A 23,135-nucleotide genomic window follows, 5' to 3' on the forward strand; every position below is an offset into this window, starting at 1 on the left:
ACTATTTTTTAACTTGATGTAGAATGATTTTTTTATTGAATTATATCTATGTATTATCAAGATTGTTTGTATCAAATTTTATCAAAATTGAACAACAACAAGAAGATAATTAAATGATTTATGTTTTAATATATTTTGAAATGTTTATATTACATTGATTTTAATTTATATAAAAGATGTATCAAATGATTTTTGATTAATATGAAATTTGCATATATGATTCATGTGAAAAGAACTTTTAATCCAACAGCCAGTTTTAAAAAAATATTATCCAATTAAAAATTATAAAATGATGTAGTAATTATCAAAATTATATCGATATAATTTGATATTTTCTTATATATATATAAAATTACACTATTATAAATTTATATTAATTATTGCACTATTTTAATAACTTTTAATTGGATATTTTTTTCAAACTAGCTATTATATTAAAAGTTTCTTTGGTAAAAAATTTACATTAACCCAAAATTACTTAATATCATTTCTAACGACTAAAATCGATATAATATATACTTTTAAAACATAAAAAAATGAATTATTTGATTATTTTTTTCAAATCTTACAAATTTTTATACAAACAATCAACATAATATTTAATTATAATTTCATAGTTGGATTGTTAAAAAATATATTTTATATAAAATTATTAATGATGTAATAATTAGTTTAAGTTACACATATAATTGATCCCCACTCAATAATTTTTTATACACTTGAGCCAAACTTTAAAATAAATTTACATACTAGAAAGAAAATTAAAACCCAATTTCAATAATAAATTGCCTTCACTCGTAGAGTGATGTATGAGAATGACGTGATTTGCATAAAACATAAAATAAAAGAACAAGACTCTCCTATATTTGTATGTATGTATTATGATATGATTTAATAACAAGTTTCTAATATTGATAATTTATTGGCTAGAAGAACTCCCAGCTGGCTAGTATGCAATTAAGTAAAGTCCAAATGTTGCATGCGATTGTGATTTGAGGTTCGCCAGACCTAATCCACGCGTGGAATCGCAATATTAGGCTATGAATCACTGTTAATTAGCCCATTTAATTAACAACTTAAGCTATTTGAATTCATTTGTCTGTTGGCAATCAAACTTGGACATGTTTAATTGAGAACATTACTCACCTAGCTATTGCACCTTAGCTAGCACCTATTTACGACAATCATATGTTCATTATTGCAACTAAAATTTGTTTTTGATTATGAATGACTTAAAATAGTTATACTTGCTCCTTTTTTTTTAACTAGTGTAGTGGATTGGCTTATTTTAATTTATTTTATTTCTGTTCAAAGAAGTAAGATAGTGGGAGACGTACTTTCCGCTTAGATATATATACTGTTTTCTAAATTGAAGTTTTATGTTTGTGTAAGTAATTTTAAAACTTAGTTTTTAAGATCTTTTACAAGTATATTTTTATATAAAAAAATATATTGAAAATATACAAATATTAATTGTGAGTACTTTTAATGGACTCTTATTAAAAGATGTTTTTTTATAAGAAAAATCCTCCTCACAAAAATTAAATTCTAAACCTTATTTAAAAAATCACGTTCCTTACCTTTTGAACAATGGGCGTTAATTCTCACATATCTAGCAAGTTAAGAATGTTAACGTGTCTGCCTGTCTGGGGATATATATATGTTAAAATATTAAAAATAAAATCTTTTAAACTAAAATATTTAATATTGTAAAATTTTATAAATTGATATTTTTTGTTTTTTTATAGAAGGACTAAGATAACATATTAAAAAATAACCTGTTTGGGCAGTGTCCGGTACGTATCTACGGGCCACATAGGGGTGATGTTCTTTGGGATATGTGGAACATGAGCGTCCGAAGAGTTTTTGGTTTCATTTAATTTCATAACAATATATGCAAATTGGTATAGCCTCAAGCGTGTTGTATCCAATTGTTTCAACAATTAATTTCCTCCCTTGGACATGTGGTCTGTAATAGATTACAGACCTTTCAAATTTAGACTTTTATAATATAGATAGGTACAGTCTATGATTGACAATGTTCATACAATCTAGGTTAGATTTCAATTCGTGGACCATATATACATAATAAATATATATAATCATGCAGATTATTTGTGGCTTTGGAAATACATTCACGAATTTTCTGCAAATTATGTAGTTATGGTGCTATATATATATATATATGGTTTCATGCATGTTTATACAGAAGGCAAAGTCTGAATTAATTATGTTGAATACAATTCTTTTAAGATGAAAGGCAATGCTTGATTTAGAGTTTAATTTTGGTATTATGTTAGCATAATTAAAGATTTTTACACTATTAACTAATTAAAAATCATCTTAATGGTCTAAATGATTTTTACACTATCATCATAAGAAAAATAAATTTTTAATTTGCTTATGACATTCCTAATTTTATTATTATTGAGAATGCCGCGTCTTTTACATCAAAAAATATGTTAGAACTTTTCAATTGCGAATGCCAGTAAATTACTAATATATACTATATGTATAATGAGAATAAAGTATATTTTTTTAGTAACTGTGGTCTATTATAGTTTAATTTAGTAAAAATAATTAGTGAATTAATTGAAATTTAAAAACTTACATTTTATTATTATATAATTTTTTATTTTATAAACAAACTTCTAACTAGTAACAGACCTGTGGCATCCATGTTTAGGTAATTATAGTTATATGTTTTTTAATTAATTTAAATTCTTATAATTTTTATTTACAAAGCCAGGGAACTGTCAAGTCATGTTTATTAAACAATGTATATAAATTTTAAATAAAAATATATATACTTTCACACATAAATGAAAAGTCGTTTGTATTCTAAACAGCTGGAGACATTACCATACTATACGAGCCACGCATCTATTTCCAGAAAACTATTTAAGAAAAAAAATTGTATATTTCATTATCACGGGTCACACCTGTGCCTAAGAAAAAAACCTTATTAAGAGGAGGAGACAACTCACCTGTAAATAGAATAGATCTTCGGAAGAAAATTAAAACTCTTTTGTAATCATATGCGATAATATATGTAAATCACGAGTCTAACTCTATCAAATCCAGTTAACTCAAAGCAATTTAATCTTTAAATACATATATAATAGAATTTCCTATACATGCAAGGCATGGACATTTGTTAGTTGCTTTTAACCTTTTAGTATCTATTTATATGTTTTAAAATTCTCTGTCGGCTATTAATCTAATCAATTGAATAGGGAAGAAAAAATGCAGAGAGAAGGACTAAGAAGTTAAAGAAGGAAGAGCACGTGTAGGCGTGCTGTTTGAGCACACAAAAGTCCAAATGCATAAATCATAGTTTTGTATTGTACATTGTAGTTGATTATGTAACATTCATTCATAGTACCACACCCATAGAACAATGGAGACCCTAGTGAATGAGATTTCTCTCTCCAACTCCACGTCCTTCACAACGTGCACATGGTTTGTTGAAGTTACTTGTTTTGGTCAAAAGGACCCCCAATAATCCTTTTCCATTGCCTCACCTTTGGGAATAATTGTGAGAACGTAATACTCAAACAAAGGTGTGTTCAACCACAAGGAGAAATCTTACACATTCTAATTAATTAAATTAGATAAAAGTACAGGAATCTCTCATAACCACTAACCAACAACATTGATCACCACCCCACAGTAATATCCACCTATCCTCTATTATCATAAAAGTTTGTTAGTTTTGATATATATAATCATACACTAAGCTCAATAAATCCATAAATTTTGGTTTCTAATTTTCAATAAATTTAAAATTAAAATAAATAAATTCTCCTATCATCATAATCAATCAGATTGTTAGATGCAAGAATCTTAAAAAGCTTTATTCTCCATGTCCAAAGTACTGAAACTAGTGACCATAGTGAGGCCATTGAAACTTGAAAGTAATTATAACACTTGTAAGATGTGGAAAAGTGGGGTGAAGCCACCACGTGCTTTACCCAACTTATGGGCTAGCTATGGCATTACATGATTCAAATCCTACTTTTCTTTTCACTGCTGCTCCCTGCTCAAAATTATGGACACTTTTATTACTTTATCAATTATAAACTCTGGACGCATTATACATGCAGTGAAAATTAAATGCAGGGTTGTGGGTAGATTGGTAATTTGAGGCCTAGTGATTATCATAGTCTAACTTCAACATGATGCTGTCTGTGTAGAGTTAATGTGTTATATAATGCAATGCAACAAATAAATTAAGAGGGAGACACCATAACCTCTGCTCTCAATTTCAAAAGCCTAGTCACAGCAACACTGAAATATCCACAGATGCACACTCCCTTTAGAAAAAGAAAGGAAAAAGGGAGAGAAAATGCTATTTCTGCTTTCTCTCTTTACTTTTAACTTTTTAAGCTCTCATTAGAGTTGTTCCCTGCATTTGCACCACAATGTTCATCTTTTCCACTTGAGAAACACATTTGCATGAGGTGAAGGAATATTCACATTTTCTATGGCGTGCTCTTTTCTTCATTTTTTTTGTTTTCATTTGTGTTGACTTTGAAGATTTAACTTCCACATTGTGTTCTCCACACCAATGAACGGAATGGAGGACCAAAATTCACTGAATTCTTCCTTGTGGCCGTGTTTGTGGTGGTGAAGACTAGAATCAGAAATGGAGTTTTCGTTTATGCTGAAAATATGAGATTCACTTGCAGTTGATATTTTCTACGTGACATCATTTTTTTCTGTCAGAGTAGCAATCCTTTCAGAATCTAGCTTCAATCTGATATTTTGCAGATTTTTGGGATTCTTTTTTTGTTTTTTGTTCATATCCTGTTTGTAGCATTTTCTTCAGTGTTCTATTTGGATCATGTACAGACTAAATTTAGAAGAAATGGAAAAAACAGCCAAAAAAGAAAAATAGACAGGATTTTTAGTGAGACAATTACATCCTTTCATTATTTCCACTTCCATTTTCAAACCTTCTCTCTCTGAATTCCACTGCACAAAAAGTTGGATGAAGAATTTTCCTTGAGAAATCGACCACCCCATGTCCTTATCACCTTTGGTAAATAAATTTCCTTTTGCAAAGTTCTTATTTCTAAACTTTTTTCTACATTCCATGTGATGAAGAATTTGACAGTCTGTTTCTTGGGATGGGGACCATTTCACAAAACTCCAAGCTTTCCACAAGAATACAGAAAACCACCGCATAATTTGTTCTCATAATTATAGGACCTTATGATATTAGTCAATCACTATTTAATATATTTTTTTCCTCCCTCTGACGTCTCTGACTATAATAAAAAATTAGTACTAAACAATATTTATCTTTATTGTTTCTGCTGAATGGAACGGTAATCTGTGATTAGTTTCTTGCGGCAGACAATGATTGGAGGAATGAAGGCTGAAACCTTGAGTGGTCCTTGTGTTTCGTACCATCTCAACAATGCAACACAAGCAGTGATAATTAACTGATAGTGAATACCAAAGTGGTATTTGGAATGCTCTGAATTCAATGACATTTGATATCATTCTCATCTTTGGAATTGGAGTTTAAGGCTAGTTTTTGAGGAGTGAGTGAGAAATGGATTCTGTTGGAGGGGAAGAGGCAATTCAAGAGCCTACAGACCATGATGAGAGGATTCTTGTTTCGGTTCGTCTTCGTCCCCTTAATGAAAAGGAGCTTGCAAGAAATGATGTTTCAGATTGGGAATGCATCAATGACACCACCATCATATACAGGAGCAACCTTTCAGCTACTGACAGGTCACTCTACCCAACAGCATATTCCTTTGGTATGAACACACTTCCTTAGTTCCTTCCATCATATTTGATTTAATTTACTTCCTATAATGTATCCCCTGAATGTGTCTATATTTGTAGCGATTCTTTTTTGTAAGGAAAGAACTAATGTACACTTGGAGTCTAAGGTGGGAATTTACCAAATGTTTCTGTTGTATGTTGCAAATCTGGTCATATATACTCATGAAGTTGGTCCATTGGTTTTGTTAATGAACTTATTATTATTATTATTATTATTCCAAGATCATAATTGGCTTTAATTGCTTTCCTCTTCTGATTTGCCTTGCTTTCCTTTTGGCTATAGACAGTGTGTTTCGAACAGATTCTTCTACAAGGCAGGTGTATGAAAAAGCAGCTAAGGAAGTTGCTCTTTCAGTTGTCGGTGGCATCAACTGTGAGTTTCTTCCCTTTCTATGCTTTTCCTCCTTCATCAGCATCATCAAAATCCACGGAACTTCTGTGTTAACGTCTTCTTTTGATCTCTCCCCCTGGTGTCTAATTGATCAGCAAGCATTTTTGCATATGGACAAACAAGTAGTGGGAAGACATACACCATGAGTGGCATAACTGAATACACAGTGGCAGACATTTTTAACTACATTGAAAAGGTAGATGAAATATGAACATGTCAATGCATTACCTTGTCTTTCTCAAAAACCATTTTTTTGATTTGGTTATACCTCTTTATAGCACACGGAAAGAGAATTCATGTTGAAGTTTTCGGCAATTGAGATTTATAATGAATCTGTAAGGGACCTCCTTAGTCCAGACTGTACCCCTCTCAGACTTCTCGATGATCCAGAGGTATGCATCTTCATCATTTTCTACAGAACTAGTATTTGTGCATTTTACTTACAGTTTGTTAATTTAACAGAGAGGGACAGTTGTTGAGAGACTGACTGAGGAAACTTTAGGAGATTGGAACCATTTTACAGAACTTATTTCTTTCTGTGAAGGTAAGGGTAAGGAGGGTTTGGATGGTTCTTGTTTCAATAGAGTTGCCTAGACTGAACATATATCTTTTTGTTATATTTTCCTCTTTAAAAAAATTTGTCCAGCTAGAGCTAACTGCTTAGTGCTTATCGTTCAATTGATTGCATTTTTGCAGCTCAAAGGCAGATAGGGGAGACAGCACTGAATGAAGCAAGCTCCAGATCTCATCAAATTCTAAGACTGGTATTTTATGTTGTTATTTCTTTTATAGGGATACCAACTTTATGAACTTTTGATGGCATTTCTTCTCTTACATTTCCTACAATGTGCTTCCTCAGACAATTGAAAGTTCTGCACGTGAATTCCTTGGAAATGACAAGTCTAGCTCTCTTTCTGCTTCAGTGGTATGATTGATTCCCTTAGTTTATAGGAAAATATTCCAAGAATCAGCTTCTTGTGTTAAAGAACATCTATAGCAATTCAAATAATTTTTTTCTTCTTCTTTTTCTGGGTACAGAATTTTGTTGATCTTGCTGGTAGCGAGCGAGCATCCCAAACCCATTCAGCTGGCACGAGATTGAAAGAGGGTTGCCACATAAATCGTAGCTTACTAACTCTAGGAACTGTTATCCGCAAACTCAGGTTAGCTTATGAAGATTGTGTTTCAATATTTGTGACATCCCTAATTGCAGAACATGACTACATATTCACTCAAAAAAAAATTTCTCTTGCCAAGGAGCCAAAAGCAGAACGTTTGTTTCACATGTAAGGCACATGCTACGGTGGTCAAGTGTGTAAACTTGTGTATGGTATACAAATTTTTTTAACCCTCAGATTACTCTTTTGGTACATCGTACTATCTTGAACTTCTCACACAATATCCTTCCTCTATACAAAGGAAAACGTTCATGAACCCATTTAGAGACCTTGGATTGCGGGAAAGCCTTCGTCGGACTCGGAAAGAACTACCCTCTCCCTTTCGTCCACAATCTCAATTCTCCGTCGCGGAAACCACCGTTACCGCCATCACCGCCGTCACCACCACCGACCTTGACCGCGCCATCATCGGATTTATGCCACCATCGCCGCCTCATTCCTCCGCCAATATCTTCTTCGCCTCCCACTCCTGCTCCGGCGTGGCGCCGACGCCGTCGTGTCTACTGCTCTTCTGTGACTGGAACATTGACCAGAACGACCTCGCCGAACGGCTTCCGTCGTTTTCTCGCCGGCGAGTCCCTCGTGCTGTCGAGATCCGAAAGCCTATCTCCGCCGCGACTGCCACCGCCAGAGAACCGTGACCGTGACAAGAGAAACGGAATCGCCATGGAGTGCGAGCGGCGAAGCCCTAACTCTTGCTCGATGAGGTTGTGGACGCGGCCAACGAAACCGACGCCATCGTCGGCACCGGAAAAACGCGATAAGAAGGAGGAAGAGGAGGAGGAGCTGGTGGCGTAGCAGGAACAGGGGCGCACGTTAGCACAATCAGGATATTGTGTGGAGGAGGAAGAATATTACGAGAGAAAAGTCCAAGATACTATGATGTATCAAAAAATAATCCAAGGATTAAAATAATTTGTGCATCATACATAAGTTTACATACTTACCACCTAGACTGTGCCCACATGTAATAATGTTATAATGTTGTTCACTTTTATAACCTCATGACTCTCTTTAGTTACATGAGACTACTGTTCTTGTAATGGCTTTTGGTAACCCCTTATCAATTGCCTCTTCAAGGTTACTGATCTTTCTAATTCTAACAGTAGCACCCACCACATATAGCTGTGTTGAATACAAAAGTAATAAGTAGATACAAATAGAGTTCATTTGTTTCATTGGCCTCTCCCGTCACTACTCACTTTTAGGCTTGTACATTTTTATCAAATGGTCTATATTCTATTATTTGTTTTCCTTTTCACTTTTGATGCAAATAGGTAGCAATAGCCAGTATTGGCAAATCATTGAAGGAACTATGATCTACTATATAGAGCCTCAAACTCCTACACACTTTATCATGCATTTACATTTTCCTTAGGACGGTTTAATTTGCCAATCACCCCCTGTTACTATATATTTTACTAATATGGAACATTAGAAGTAGACAAATGCTTTCAAGGCTAGTGTTTTCTTTTTTTAGAAACTTACTCCGTAATTCAATATAATCAATATTTGACATATTGGGAATAATTTATATAGTTTTATTTTGGAAAGGGGGGTTGAATATTTCTTCACTTTCATCTTTAAAAAAAAAAAAAAAAAAACTTTGCTTGCAGCAAGGGGAGAAATGGACATATTCCTTTCAGAGATTCAAAGCTAACCCGCATATTGCAGTCCTCATTAGGAGGCAATGCTAGAACTGCTATCATCTGCACCATGAGCCCTGCCCGGAGCCATGTTGAACAAACCAGAAACACACTCTTATTTGCAAGCTGTGCTAAAGAAGTGTCAACTAATGCACAAGTCAATGTAGTGGTGTCTGATAAAGCACTAGTCAAGCAATTACAAAAAGAGTTGGCTAGACTGGAAGATGAATTGAGAAATTCAGGGCCAGCCCACCTTACTTCTGAGACTGCAGCATTGTTGAGAGAAAAAGACCGTCAGATCGATATGGTAATAATAAATATTTTGCACCAAAACTCCTTATGTTTTATGGTTTACTATAGGATTGTAGTATGTATCTGACATCTCAAGGAAAATTGCTAATAGTGAAAACTCCTTGTACTACGAGCAGAGTATGAAGAAAAATATTTCATCTCTGTATTATTTCATATGAGAAGAGATACATTATACAGAAAGAAAAGGAAAAAGGAACTAAGAAATAGGACATTCCTATAACAAGGAATCCCAAAATTACAGGAATAAAATAAAAAGTAGAATAGTTGACGGTAATCCTCCCAACAATACTGTCACTGGATTGTTGATTCAATTGTTTGTTACTGATTCTGCAATGTTATTCTGTCCACATCTGAGCATACACCTTTTCTATTGTTGCATCTCCTTTGCTATATACTCCAATACTTATTTGTTATATTGAACTGTCCTTTTCTATTATGAAGCTTCCACCTAATATGTTTCCGGGAATGTTTCTTCTTGTGCCGAAAATTTGCAAGATTAAATTATTCTTACTTCTTTCCAGTAACAAATAATACTATAATAGACCATTTAATGCTTTTTAGTTATAAAACATGGGATATTTAACTTTGCAGCACTCCTTTCATACTTTTGTTCACTTGGACCCTCATGTTATCCATCATATATATGTATTTCCCTTTCTAGAATCTTGAATTAGAAAAGATATAGGCTTTTTTTTTAAGAAAATATATATTTCCTTAGGTCCTGATACTAATATAGAAAAAATTTGAATCCATCTTCCATTTTACATGCTTATTGGACACACCAAACATTTTATGGAAAGCATAATGGTACAGTCTACTTAGGATAATTTCTTTCATTTCACTAAATAATGGGTTTAAACTTTCTAGCTCCTTCTGATCCTAAGGAGAAAAGAGAAAAATCTTATCTTAACCTCAAATGTTTCTTTGTTGTCAACAACACCTGTGGTGTGGCCTTCAACAACTAGAAGAAAATGTAAGCTTAGGCAAGGGAGTTCTCATTTTAATACCGCTTACTGAAAGTCTGAAACATCTACTTTTCAACCATTTTTTTTCCTTTTCTTTTCATTTTTAATTTCATATTGAGGTGACAGCTTCAACAAATGTGCCTTTTATATATAGTCACCGAACATTCAATATATATAGCTCAAAGGAATGAAGACATTGAATTGAAACTTCCCAACCTATGAGCATGTGTTTCTTGTTGGTTGTAATTTGTGGATACGAACTCTCTTAATATGAACGTTGTTCCTTTCCATGCAGTTAAAGAAAGAGGTAAGAGAGCTGACCTTGCAGCGGGACCTTGCACAATCTCGAATAAGTGACATGCTCCGAGTGCATGGAGAAGATGTGGCTACAATAGAACTGGTGAGTATATTTGCCCGCCTTAAAGCATTGAAAGTTGTAACTGATATGCCTTTTCTTTTTTATAAAAAAACATCTAACCAATTTTCCTGTCTAATCTCCAGCAAAGTATGGATCCTCAATATCCAAATTTACACATGAGAAATTCATGGAACTTTGAAAATCAAAGAGAGGAGCCAAATGTATTAAGTCTTGATGGTGAAGAGAGTGTCAGGTCTTTTGATGCATCTCAATATTCAGATGGACATAGTTTTAGTTCTGATGAAAACTTATTCCAACTCCCTGACCTTGAAAAGAATCTTCTGGTCAGAAATTCTCCCCCAGGGTTGCCAGTCAAAAGGACTGATGCTGTACCGAATGATTTGGATCAGAAACGCATTGAAGAACAGCATGAAGAGGACAATTGTAAGGAAGTTAGATGCATTGAGTTGGAAGATGTAATCACAAACACACATAAACACTCAAATACATCAGATTTAAGATCAAATACATACACTGATTCTAATGCATCATCTCCTAGTGCAAACACAGCTATCTCAGGATTGATTGTAGTTGATAATAGAGACAAGGAAAAAGTAGTAGATTTGAGTTCATCTGGGTCAAAGGAAGACAAAAGATTGAACCATTTGCACCAAGATTTTGTTCTTCCCTCTCCAAAAGAAATTTCTGTGTGCATGACAGGAAACAGTACAAGTAGTTCTAGAACTTTGAAGTTGAGCCGAAGTAGAAGTTGTAAAGCAAGTATCATGAGGAATTTATCTTCAGATTGGTTTGAAGATGTAGACGTAATTCAGAACACTCCTCCAATAGGGATTGAAAAAGCCTTCCCTGGAAGACCGGAGGGCTTTCCGAAGAACATTTATGCACTAAACTATAATGCCAATGCAGAAAGGCTTTCATGTAATGGCCATGGGAATTCTGTACAAAATTCTTCTGTTGATGATGTACAGAATGTGAAATCCTCCACTAACAAGGAAAGAGAGGGAACAGAAAATATTAACAGGTTGAATTTACTGGCTGGCCATGAGGTAAGTTTTTATTGTACATTATTGATCTTATTTCCCATTCCAGTCTTGATGGCCAAATATCAGTTAACAGATCCAATTGATAATTCTTTTAACCATTGCTCTATTGATTCTGTTAATTTATAACTCTTCTTATCCCATTCATGGTATAGATATATTGAGAATTCAGTCATTGATTGTTTAATATATTTTGCATGACAGGTTCCGGGGACAGGATTGGATTATGCAAAGAATGTCAAAGATATTGGCTTGGACCCCATGCAAACTGATGGAGAAAGTCTCTCACACTCACACTGGCCTTCAAAATTCCAGAGGCTGCAAAGAGAGATCATTGAATTCTGGGATGCTTGTAATGTTTCATTGGTTCACAGGACTTACTTTTTCCTTCTATTCAAGGGGGAACCATCAGATTCTATTTATATGGAGGTAGAGTTGAGAAGACTATCATACCTCAAGCAAACGTTTTCCCAAGGCAATCAGACTGTGGAAGATGGACGAACCCTCGCACCTGAGTTAAGGTATTGAGGTTTTATTAAATTCTTTTGCAGATCTTTAAATTGAAATTTTACACTTAGTAAAATAATAGAACTTACAAGGTACAATGTCTTTCACTTGAAAACAGCATGAGATATCTTAGAAAAGAGAGGCAGATGCTGAGCAAGCAAATGCATAAGAGACTGTCTAAATATGATAGGCAGAACCTGTACTTGAGATGGGGCCTTCGTTTGAGTTCAAAGCATAGGAGTTTGCAGTTGGCCCATCAATTGTGGAGTGACACAAAAGACATGGACCACGTTAGAGACAGTGCATCAATTGTTGCAAAGCTGGTTGGTTTAGTAGAGCCAGAACAAGCATTTAAGGAGATGTTTGGACTCAACTTTACCCCACAACCTACGAGTAGGAAATCTTTTAGTTGGACAGCCAGTGTGAGGCACATTTTGTGACTTTGGATTTTACATTTTAGGTAGTTAGTTTGGTATGGCCATGTCAAAATTTCCCGGCTCTATATATAATGTAGATAATTATTTTTCTCCCCTTATCTTAGAAACAAATTGCTTTCTGTTGTATGCTTCTAACTCTGATTGCTATTGATTGAAAAGTGGTTTGTAAAGAATGTGCAATTCTAAGGTTGCAGATTTGTTCATCTGCCCTAGGTTGGGTCCAGGTAGAACATCATGAATGGTTCAATACGGATTGTTAGCTGGAAAAAAAATGCAATATGATTTTTTACGTGGGTGATTTATTGTAACAGTCCATTCTTTAGTTAACCTTGGGAATCATAAAACCTAGACGAGCAGAATCAGCCTTGAAAAAAATGAGAGTGATGGATAGTGGAAATGTGTTCCGAACTGTTCTGTTTTTTTAGATTTTTTATATAAATACTCTTGTCTAGTGATATTGAAAAAAAAAAAAACTTATATCTCACATTAGAGATAATATCAATATAAAGTATATAAGTGAGGTAATCCTCACATCATGATTCCACAAGTTAATTTTTGGAGTTAAGTTAATTAAATCTAAATTAATGTTCTAAGATGATATTAGGGTTTATTTTTAAAAAAATTCTTAAATAATACATCAAATTACTTCTTAAATTATAAATAATACACTTAATTTTGAGGATTAATTTTAATCTAATGAAGCCTTTGTATCCAAAAGTAAATGAAGTTACTATAATGCCCAAATTGGTATGTGAAGCTTTGGTTTGATTGTGTAGAGCCAAAACAATCTTGATATCTTTTTTTTTATTGACCTAATCAAAAGACTAATAGATCAAGTAACTCTAACACTTTGTTTGTTTTAATAAAATTAGGGTGGAAGGAAATGGGAAGGATGAAAGTTGTTAAATATCATTAATTCATGTTTGTTCTCTTTATACTTTTTATCATGTGACTCACTTTAGTTCATGTATTTTGATATATATATATATATATATATATATATATATATATGATTTTCCAATGTTATCCTGATATATATTGGATGGTGCAATTGTCAAATTCGTATTTTATCTTATTTTTTCTTTTATTTTTTAATTAATTAAACAAGTGAAAATATTTTCTTATATTCTTTCATAGTTTCATTAATGCAAACAACTTTAAAATTTCACATTAATTCATCTTAAATTTATCTTTTCAATTGCATTCCTCCTTGTTGCAATGGCAAAGTGTAAATGAGAGAAAATATAAAATATAGTATCTCAGGCGTTATTTTTGTTGTGCTCCAATCCTAATTGAAGCTTTGCCTTTGTAACTCGTATAATCCTTTAATGTAGTTCTTTATTATATTGATTATTCACTAAAACTCTCATTTTGATTGGAAAATAACATAAAAAACATTTTAAGGTATTGTATCTAAATTTTGCCCATAAGAGTAGGACTAAAGGTTTCAATAGTAATTTCCATTTTAGAAAGTAATGACAAGTAGAACTGATATAAATAGATAAGAGCATTTGCAACACGAGTATTTTCATAAGTTGTTTAAAGTTAAATGATGTTACTTAATATTTTTTTTCTATTAGAGCATCTGATTTCGAGTCTGTTTCTTAATATGGCAAACACATATTTTTATTGTGAAAAATTTAGAACAAAAATATGCTATCGTCAAGGGTATTTTCATTAAAAAAAATGAAAAATTAAAGGGTGAACCTGACAAAGTAGGATGTGAAAACAAAAGTTGCCATGAATTCGCATTTTAAAAAAAAAATCTAAATTATTATTATTTTTTATTTTTTTTGTGTGACAATCCAAATTGGAAGATGACGAGTCTTAACCTTAGTAGTCTGATTTTGTTGGGTTATAGGGCTAACTTACGAGCGCTAGTCCGTTTTTCCACAGTTTTTTTTAAGGGTTTCATAATGTCAATACAGGCGAGTATTGGCAGCATAGGGGGGAAGAACTAGTAGCAGCACTGGATTAGATAAGTTTTTCCTTAAAAGAAAATAAAATAGATTTTTTATTTTTTTACAAGATTAATAGATATTTTACATGAATGTGATGATGATAAAAAAAAAAATTCTAACAAAATAATATCATATAAGATGAAATATAACATGAATTTATAATTTGATTGTATGCCTTTTTCAATACATCGATCCTTGTGAAACTTTACTCGATCATGGTGAATTGAATTTTGTTCAAAGTCAATAGTTTATCTTAGACTCAATAAATATTTTATCCGATCAATGTCAATCAGAATTTGGTCAAATTCAATAATTTCTCTTCGATTCAATTAATATTGTATCCAATCAATAATCAATATGAAACCGAATTTACTCAGAGTGAATAAACTTAAATTAATATTTAATAACTATTTTTTTACAGAATTAAATATTTTTGTTGAAGAAATAATATCTCCAAATACTACGTATTAAAAAAGAATAAACAAATAGATACTTAGATAATTAGGAAATATGTTCTCAATTTTATTTTCATGAATAAAAAAATATTATGTCATTCTTAAAAATAAACAACTTTTATAAATTCATCGAGTTGAAAGGACAAGGGTTTGATTGATAAAAGAATAACACACAACTCTTATCTCAAAAGTTATAATTTGTATACACTTTACTATTCAAATTTATTTGTATCACGATAAATTAGTAATTGTTTACGTTATAAAAATTTAGTTTGTAATTTAGGTTAATTTCGTGAAAGAATGACTATTTTTATTCCTCTGAAGTATTAACTGATTTGTTAATAATTAATTTTTGTTGAAATTTTTTTATCGAACAATTTTAGTATAATTTTTCTTTCCTTTCAAGCGGCTTTTTCCTTCCACAAAAATTATTAAAAGATTTGAGTTTAGTTCCGCTTGAATCAACCACAATTTAACATTAATTTAAAAAAATAAGAACTAAATTAATATACATAGGCTTTTATTAAGAACTAAAACTATATAACTGTTAACTATTTTTAAGGATGGGATTATATATTTATTTACTTTTAAAAAGGCAATGTAAAAAATCACGTCCTACGATACGAATAACAATAAAGAAGTTTTTTCTTTCTGGGTGAAAATGAGTATTGAAACTGTTTTAAACTTTCATGGTTGAAAGAAACGAAAAAGGACAGGAACATTTTCACATTAAAGAGAGAGAAAAAAAATAAAAGGCTAATTTTATAGTACATTTTTATGATCTACATCCTGATTCTGGTTAAATGGTCAGAAGGTGGGGGAAAAACTATAGGATTCTTTCACAGGCTATAATGCACCCACCAATCTGGTCCCGCCTTGGCCATGGTCTGAGCTCTCTCTACACCAAATGTGGATGTAAGGTTCCTCTTCCCTTCCAATATCCTCAAACAAATAAAGTTGTTGGTCCAGCCTAATTAAATGTTGACAAGCTAGCATTGACAAAGATTTTAAATGGAATTTGTATGATGAGTGTGCCTTTATTATTCTGTTTACCCATCAAGGCTCTGTTGCCTTTGGTAATCAAATGGGGGAAAAAATGTTACCCGTTACCCTTCAATAATTCAATCACAAACACACGCATATATAGGTAAAATTGAATGCCCTTTATGGTTGATGAGATGATGCCCTCTACCACTAGGGCACACACCACAGTTTCTTAACACCGTAAAAAGCTTTAATTTGAGGCATGGCCAAATTCCATTTCTCACCCAATGCACCATATTGGTCACTCCTACTCCACCCAGCTAGCGAGGCCTATGATCAATTTCTGGCACTTATTCCTGGGTGGACCATTGTACAATTACTACAGAATTATAAACGGAGGATCATGTTGTTAAAGTGAAACCCTTTTTGGTTGGCATAATGCCTGCTCTAGCTTAATGGAGCATTCAATAGTGACCCTTTTCTTTCTCTTTTCTTCTTTCTCCCTTTCCTTATTATTTTTTTCTTTAATTACTAAAATAGTTGTAACCCAATGTCCAAAGGCACTGCATTGATTTAAAATTATTGACACGGGTTGTCTTTACATTGTCTAAATTTTCAACCAAAGAAGAGTATCAGTGTGTGGGACTATGAGATAGTATTTGTGGTCCACCAAATTATTGATTGACCTTAATTCAATTTGCTGCTTGGGATTTAACCTTTGCTGTACTTTCCCCACTATAACCTTTATATGGCTAATAGATTCAAAAGCCTAAGTAACAGTGGAAAACTTGGCTCCTTTTGCTTTCAACTTCAATCGATGTATTGACCATTCGATTGAAAGGGAAGACACAATGCATAAACTTTTAAACTTTTTAAAGAAACACCTAATGCCCAGCCAAAATGTTGGGGGTGAAACTATAAAGTGCCAAACATGAAGAAAAATAAAATGTCCCAACATGAAAATCCCCAGCTTCCCCAGATATATATATACTCAATCATTACCCTGTTGGCGATTGTTTCGGCCGGACCATAACACCATTCGTCCATTTTCATCTGAATGGCCCCAAGAGAGAAAAGACAATGCTTGAGGTAGACCACATCGCAATCCAAATCCCCAAACTAACAGAGAAAAAAATTATCGAAGAAATAACTTTTTTTATTTATAAAACATTGGCGTTTTTTTCTCAGGAATACCTATAAAGCTAATAACCTTAAGTCAAGCTGTATTAGGTAAAAAAAAAAAAAAAAAAACACAACTCAGGCTGTATTAATTCAAATTTTATTTGACTTTTTTTTACTTGATAAATTCTATTTGACTTTAAAAATTCAAATCAAATAATTCCCTTTCTTTAATTTAGCATTCCCTTATTCACATTAAATCTTGTAACCGTTTCCATAATTATAATAACTAACAAGAGTAATTTTATACTATCTTCTTATTACCATATTAAAAATATATTAAATAAAATATATATATTTAATGCCTTTTGAACATATATAGAATGTATTTAATACTTACTATATAAAAAAGTAAGCCAAATAGTAAAATCACAGAAATATATAAAATTATTCAACTAATTAACACCCTGAAAATAAAATTTATTCATTTCTTATTTATTCATAACACCCGAATTATTCAATATTGATCAATATAATTTAAAAAACAAAAATAAAGGAAAAATGAAAGGTAAAGAGAAACTCAATGATTGAATCCATATCACATCACATGAAGTTTGTAGACCCAACAGAACATCACACAAGTACAGTGGAAAGGGTTGTTGAAATGGTTCTAAGGAGAGAGGGAGACATAAATAAAATACTATTAATAATTAATTATAATAATATAATAATAAAGAACAGTCAAGACACTATGCAGTAACGAAAAAGACAGAGAGAGTAGAGAAGAGAAAACTGCGTTTTAAACGGAGACTTGCTCTGCCGAATCTGGAAAATACGCACACAACAGCCTCTGTGTGTGCAGTGTGCTAATGTACGCGGCACATGCATTTCACTAACCTCAACTCCCAATTATAACCTTCTCTTTATTCATTACTTCTGCAACAACGACGGTAACCATTAACCATGCCTGCTCTTTTTCTCCTCCTCATGGTGCTGTGCGCACCGCTCTTAACGTGCGCCGATCGCAGCGCCGTAACCGTCGCTGAGATCCAAGCCTTGACATCCTTCAAGCTCAACCTCCACGATCCCGCCGGAGCTCTCGACAGTTGGGATCCCTCGTCTCCGGCGGCGCCCTGCGACTGGCGCGGAGTCGGCTGCACCAACGACCGAGTCACGGAGCTGCGTCTGCCTTGTCTTCAACTCGGTGGCAGACTCAGTGAGCGTATCTCTGAGTTGCGCATGCTGCGTAAGATAAACCTTCGTTCAAACTCCTTCAACGGAACCATTCCTTCGTCGCTGTCCAAATGCACGCTCCTACGGTCAGTGTTCTTGCAGGATAATTTGTTTTCCGGCAACCTTCCACCGGAGATCGCGAACCTCACCGGCCTTCAGATTCTCAACGTCGCGCAGAACCATATCTCTGGCAGCGTCCCCGGCGAACTCCCTATCAGTCTCAAAACCCTCGACCTCTCGTCGAACGCTTTCTCCGGCGAGATTCCGAGCTCCATTGCGAACCTCTCTCAGCTTCAGTTGATAAATCTTTCCTACAATCAGTTTTCCGGCGAGATTCCGGCGAGCCTCGGGGAGCTTCAGCAGCTGCAGTACCTCTGGCTGGACCACAACCTCCTCGGAGGAACGCTTCCTTCGGCGCTCGCCAACTGCTCTGCGCTTTTGCATCTGAGCGTGGAGGGAAACGCGCTTACCGGCGTCGTTCCGTCGGCGATTTCGGCACTTCCGAGGCTTCAGGTGATGTCGCTCTCTCAGAACAATCTCACTGGCTCCATTCCGGGTTCCGTTTTCTGCAACGGTTCCGTCCACGCGCCGTCGCTGCGGATTGTTCATCTCGGATTCAACGGTTTCACGGATTTCGTGGGGCCTGAGACCAGCAGCACGTGTTTCAGCGTTCTTCAGGTTTTGGATATTCAGCACAATCGCATACGAGGCACGTTTCCGTTGTGGTTGACCAACGTGACCACGTTGACCGTGCTTGATGTTTCCAGCAATGCACTTTCCGGCGAGGTTCCGCCGGAAATCGGAAGCCTTATCAAGTTGGAGGAGTTGAAGATGGCTAAGAATTCCTTCACCGGCACCATTCCGGTGGAACTCAAAAAATGTGGGTCCCTAAGTGTCGTTGATTTTGAAGGCAACGGGTTTGGCGGAGAAGTTCCTTCGTTTTTCGGTGATATGATTGGCCTCAAGGTGTTGTCTCTTGGTGGGAACCATTTCTCTGGTTCGGTTCCGGTGAGTTTTGGTAACCTTTCATTTCTTGAAACATTGAGTTTGAGAGGTAATAGGTTGAATGGAAGTATGCCTGAGACGATAATGAGATTGAATAATTTGACGATACTGGACCTTAGTGGAAACAAATTTACTGGTCAAGTTTATACGAGTATTGGGAATTTGAATAGGTTAATGGTGCTCAATCTCAGTGGCAATGGCTTCTCTGGAAACATCCCTGCTAGTTTGGGGAGTCTTTTCAGGCTAACTACACTTGACTTGAGCAAACAGAATCTTTCTGGAGAGTTACCACTTGAACTCTCGGGGTTGCCCAGTCTGCAAGTTGTTGCACTTCAGGAGAACAAGTTATCTGGTGAGGTGCCTGAAGGGTTTAGCAGTTTGATGAGTTTGCAGTATGTGAATCTCAGTTCTAATGCCTTCTCTGGGCATATTCCTGAAAACTATGGCTTTCTTCGTTCCTTGCTTGTTCTTTCGTTATCTGATAATCACATTACAGGAACAATCCCTTCGGAGATTGGAAACTGCTCTGGTATTGAAATGCTTGAGCTTGGGTCAAATTCTTTGGCAGGTCACATTCCTGCTGATCTCTCTCGCCTCACCCTTTTGAAATTGCTTGATTTGAGTGGGAACAATTTAACTGGGGATGTTCCTGAGGAAATCTCCAAATGCTCGTCATTAACCACTTTGTTTGTGGATCACAACCATCTTTCAGGGGCCATACCTGGGTCATTGTCGGATCTATCAAACCTAACAATGTTGGATCTCTCTGCTAATAACTTGAGTGGGGTAATTCCGAGTAACCTTTCCATGATATCTGGTTTGGTGTACTTCAATGTCTCAGGAAATAACCTGGATGGTGAGATACCACCAACGTTGGGATCCTGGTTCAGCAACCCCTCTGTATTCGCAAATAATCAGGGTTTATGTGGGAAGCCATTGGACAAAAAATGTGAAGATATAAACGGTAAAAACAGAAAGAGGTTGATTGTGCTGGTGGTTGTCATTGCTTGTGGAGCTTTTGCTCTAGTTTTATTTTGCTGCTTCTACGTTTTCAGTCTGTTGAGATGGCGTAAAAGACTGAAACAAGGAGTATCGGGTGAAAAGAAAAAGAGTCCCGCTAGAGCCAGTTCTGGAACAAGTGCAGCTCGTAGCAGCAGTACTCAGAGTGGGGGACCAAAACTAGTGATGTTCAACACCAAAATTACACTTGCTGAGACCATTGAAGCAACAAGACAATTCGACGAAGAGAACGTGCTGAGCAGAACAAGGCATGGATTAGTGTTCAAGGCCTGCTACAACGATGGAATGGTCCTTTCCATTCGCAGGCTGCAAGATGGATCATTGGATGAGAACATGTTTAGAAAAGAAGCCGAGTCACTTGGCAAAGTCAAGAACCGAAATTTAACAGTTCTCAGAGGTTACTATGCAGGGCCACCTGACATGAGACTCCTAGTCTACGATTACATGCCCAATGGAAACCTTGCAACCCTCCTCCAAGAAGCTTCTCACCAAGATGGCCACGTTCTAAATTGGCCAATGCGTCACCTCATTGCCCTAGGAATTGCCCGTGGCTTAGCCTTCCTACACCAATCCTCAATTGTCCATGGCGACGTGAAGCCACAAAACGTCCTATTCGATGCAGATTTTGAAGCCCACTTATCAGATTTTGGGTTAGACAAGTTAACAAGAGCCACTCCAGGCGAGGCCTCCACTTCAACATCCGTTGGCACACTGGGTTACGTTTCTCCAGAAGCAGTCTTAACCGGGGAAGCCTCGAAGGAGAGTGATGTCTACAGCTTTGGCATTGTGTTGCTGGAACTACTGACAGGAAAACGACCTGTGATGTTCACCCAAGACGAAGACATAGTGAAGTGGGTAAAAAAACAACTTCAGAGGGGTCAAATAACGGAGCTATTAGAACCAGGTTTACTCGAGTTGGACCCAGAATCATCAGAGTGGGAAGAGTTTTTACTGGGTGTAAAAGTTGGGTTGCTTTGCACAGCACCTGACCTTCTTGATCGACCAACCATGTCCGACATTGTTTTCATGCTTGAAGGCTGCAGAGTTGGTCCTGATATCCCATCCTCCGCAGATCCCACCTCTCAACCTTCTCCGGCATAATAACCCAAAAACTGCAAACTTTTCTGATCCAACTTTTCATTTTTTTTGTTGTTTTAGTCAAAACCCTTTTAAGTTGATTTAAGAAGTGTAACATTGGTAGTTCGTGGTTGTTAACTTGTGTTTTTGTCTCCACCGGGATTCTTTCCCACCAAAGAAAAAAAAATAGAGAAAAGGGAACATTTTTTCCATTTTTGAGGGCCATTTTTACGGTCTGTTTCAACCTGGTGACTGAGATGGTATGAATGGATTATGATATATATCTCTCACTTTCTCGAGCTCTAAGTTAGTCAACGTCTTTGACAGATGCAGAGTAGATGCGATACAGTGGGATGAGTGAGGACAAGGGGGTGGGGCCCGCGAAGCGTTTCGCGCCAAAGCAACGCAACGGCATCGTATTGGTATTGTTCCCGTCTGAGGAACGGACCTGCGTTTTCTGACAAATCATGTGGTCTTGGCGCAGGTTCCGGCAACGGAGTTGGATGATGTAGCCGTTAACAGTGTGGGGTCCGAGGTACACACTGTTCCCAAGGGTTTGTTAATGCAGCTTGAAAAGACATGTACTAGTATTCAGTAATCAGTATTCTCCCTTGTTGCGCCACGTGGCTTTTTCTGCTAGATTCGCGAGTTCTTTATTTTTAGTGGAAAGAAAATAGAGCAAAGGCGTGAGGGATGGCGTTACGTTATGATTGGGCATTTGGCCCACTTTTCAACAACTTTGTGGGTCATGATATCATATCAAGCATTTATTTTTTGAATTGGATTCTGTCTGGTTACCATATTTCGCTTTTGGCACTTGGCATGTATTTGGGGATTCAGGGGTGGACGAAAATTAATAAATATAGACCATGTGTGATGTGTCTCTGCATTATTTTTTTTTTGCCATAGTTTTTTAAAATCGCTTTTGCTATTAAGGAACCTTCCTATTCATGATCCGATCAGGTTACGTGGGTGTAACTGTGTGAGTCCAAGTTCTTTTTTCTCTTTATCTGATGTACCCCATTTTTTAGTATGTGGGACTGACATGAAAATTGGTAAAGGAAGCGTACTAAATCATTTTATTTATTTATTAAAGTAGTAGAATATTACTAATTAAATATGCACAAGGATGTGGAATGTAAGATACAACTTGACTGACAGTGAAGACCAGAGTAGGGAGACACATGCTCCTAATACCGTGCAGTGACCGTTAAGGGTCCTTCCAAAATTTATAATTGTTTGAATCATGTGCGAAATGGAGAACTAGAAAGTGTTTAGATTTTTAGTATTTGAGATGGAAAAACGAGATATTATAAGTTTTTATTTTGTCTTAAACTTACTTGACTATTTGTAAACAGCTCAGATTTTATTTTCTCTTTTAAAAAATCAAGTTGACACCATCTAAAATAAAACGAGTTTACATCCTAGCGCAAAGCATGCGCATTGCGCCCCTCGATCACAAAAGTTTTTCACTGGGCATTCCTTTGTCTTGTATTATTTGTCTTTTACAGTAATATATGCTTCTTCCTTTTTCTTAAGCAGTAATATAAGCTTCTTAAACAGACAAAAAGATTATAATGTAGTTGTGAATCTGCATCCCATAGGCATAAAATCAACAAAACCA

At 35.3% G+C, this 23,135-nt stretch overlaps 1 protein-coding gene and 1 pseudogene across 4 annotated transcripts; both read left to right on the forward strand.

The window, feature by feature from the left end:
- Positions 1-4,229: 4,229 nt before the first annotated feature.
- Positions 4,230-12,965, forward strand: LOC114375556 (kinesin-like protein KIN-7G). 3 transcript variants are annotated; one of them, XM_028333383.1, is made up of 14 exons: positions 4,230-4,463; positions 5,362-5,774; positions 6,086-6,175; positions 6,289-6,389; positions 6,472-6,585; positions 6,656-6,737; positions 6,890-6,957; positions 7,053-7,118; positions 7,232-7,356; positions 8,988-9,324; positions 10,590-10,694; positions 10,796-11,719; positions 11,918-12,234; positions 12,339-12,965. In XM_028333383.1, the coding sequence occupies exons 2-14, from the start codon at positions 5,564-5,566 to the stop codon at positions 12,658-12,660; spliced, it is 2,862 nt and encodes a 953-aa protein (XP_028189184.1). In that variant the 5' UTR covers positions 4,230-4,463; positions 5,362-5,563; the 3' UTR covers positions 12,661-12,965. The 3 variants fall into 3 exon arrangements, with proteins under 3 accessions (XP_028189184.1, XP_028189185.1, XP_028189186.1); XM_028333384.1 differs by lacking the exon at positions 4,230-4,463 and adding an exon at positions 4,491-5,044; XM_028333385.1 differs by lacking the exons at positions 4,230-4,463; positions 5,362-5,774 and adding an exon at positions 5,828-5,909.
- A 4,962-nt stretch (positions 12,966-17,927) lies between these two features.
- LOC114377341 lies at positions 17,928-22,489 on the forward strand (annotated as a pseudogene). The gene has a single exon (XR_003659066.1). The product of XR_003659066.1 is annotated as a probable LRR receptor-like serine/threonine-protein kinase At4g36180 (transcript).
- The last annotated feature ends 646 nt before the right edge of the window (positions 22,490-23,135 follow it).

This window comes from Glycine soja, chromosome 11 (assembly GCF_004193775.1).
Source record: "Glycine soja cultivar W05 chromosome 11, ASM419377v2, whole genome shotgun sequence".
Lineage (NCBI taxonomy): Eukaryota > Viridiplantae > Streptophyta > Magnoliopsida > Fabales > Fabaceae > Glycine > Glycine soja.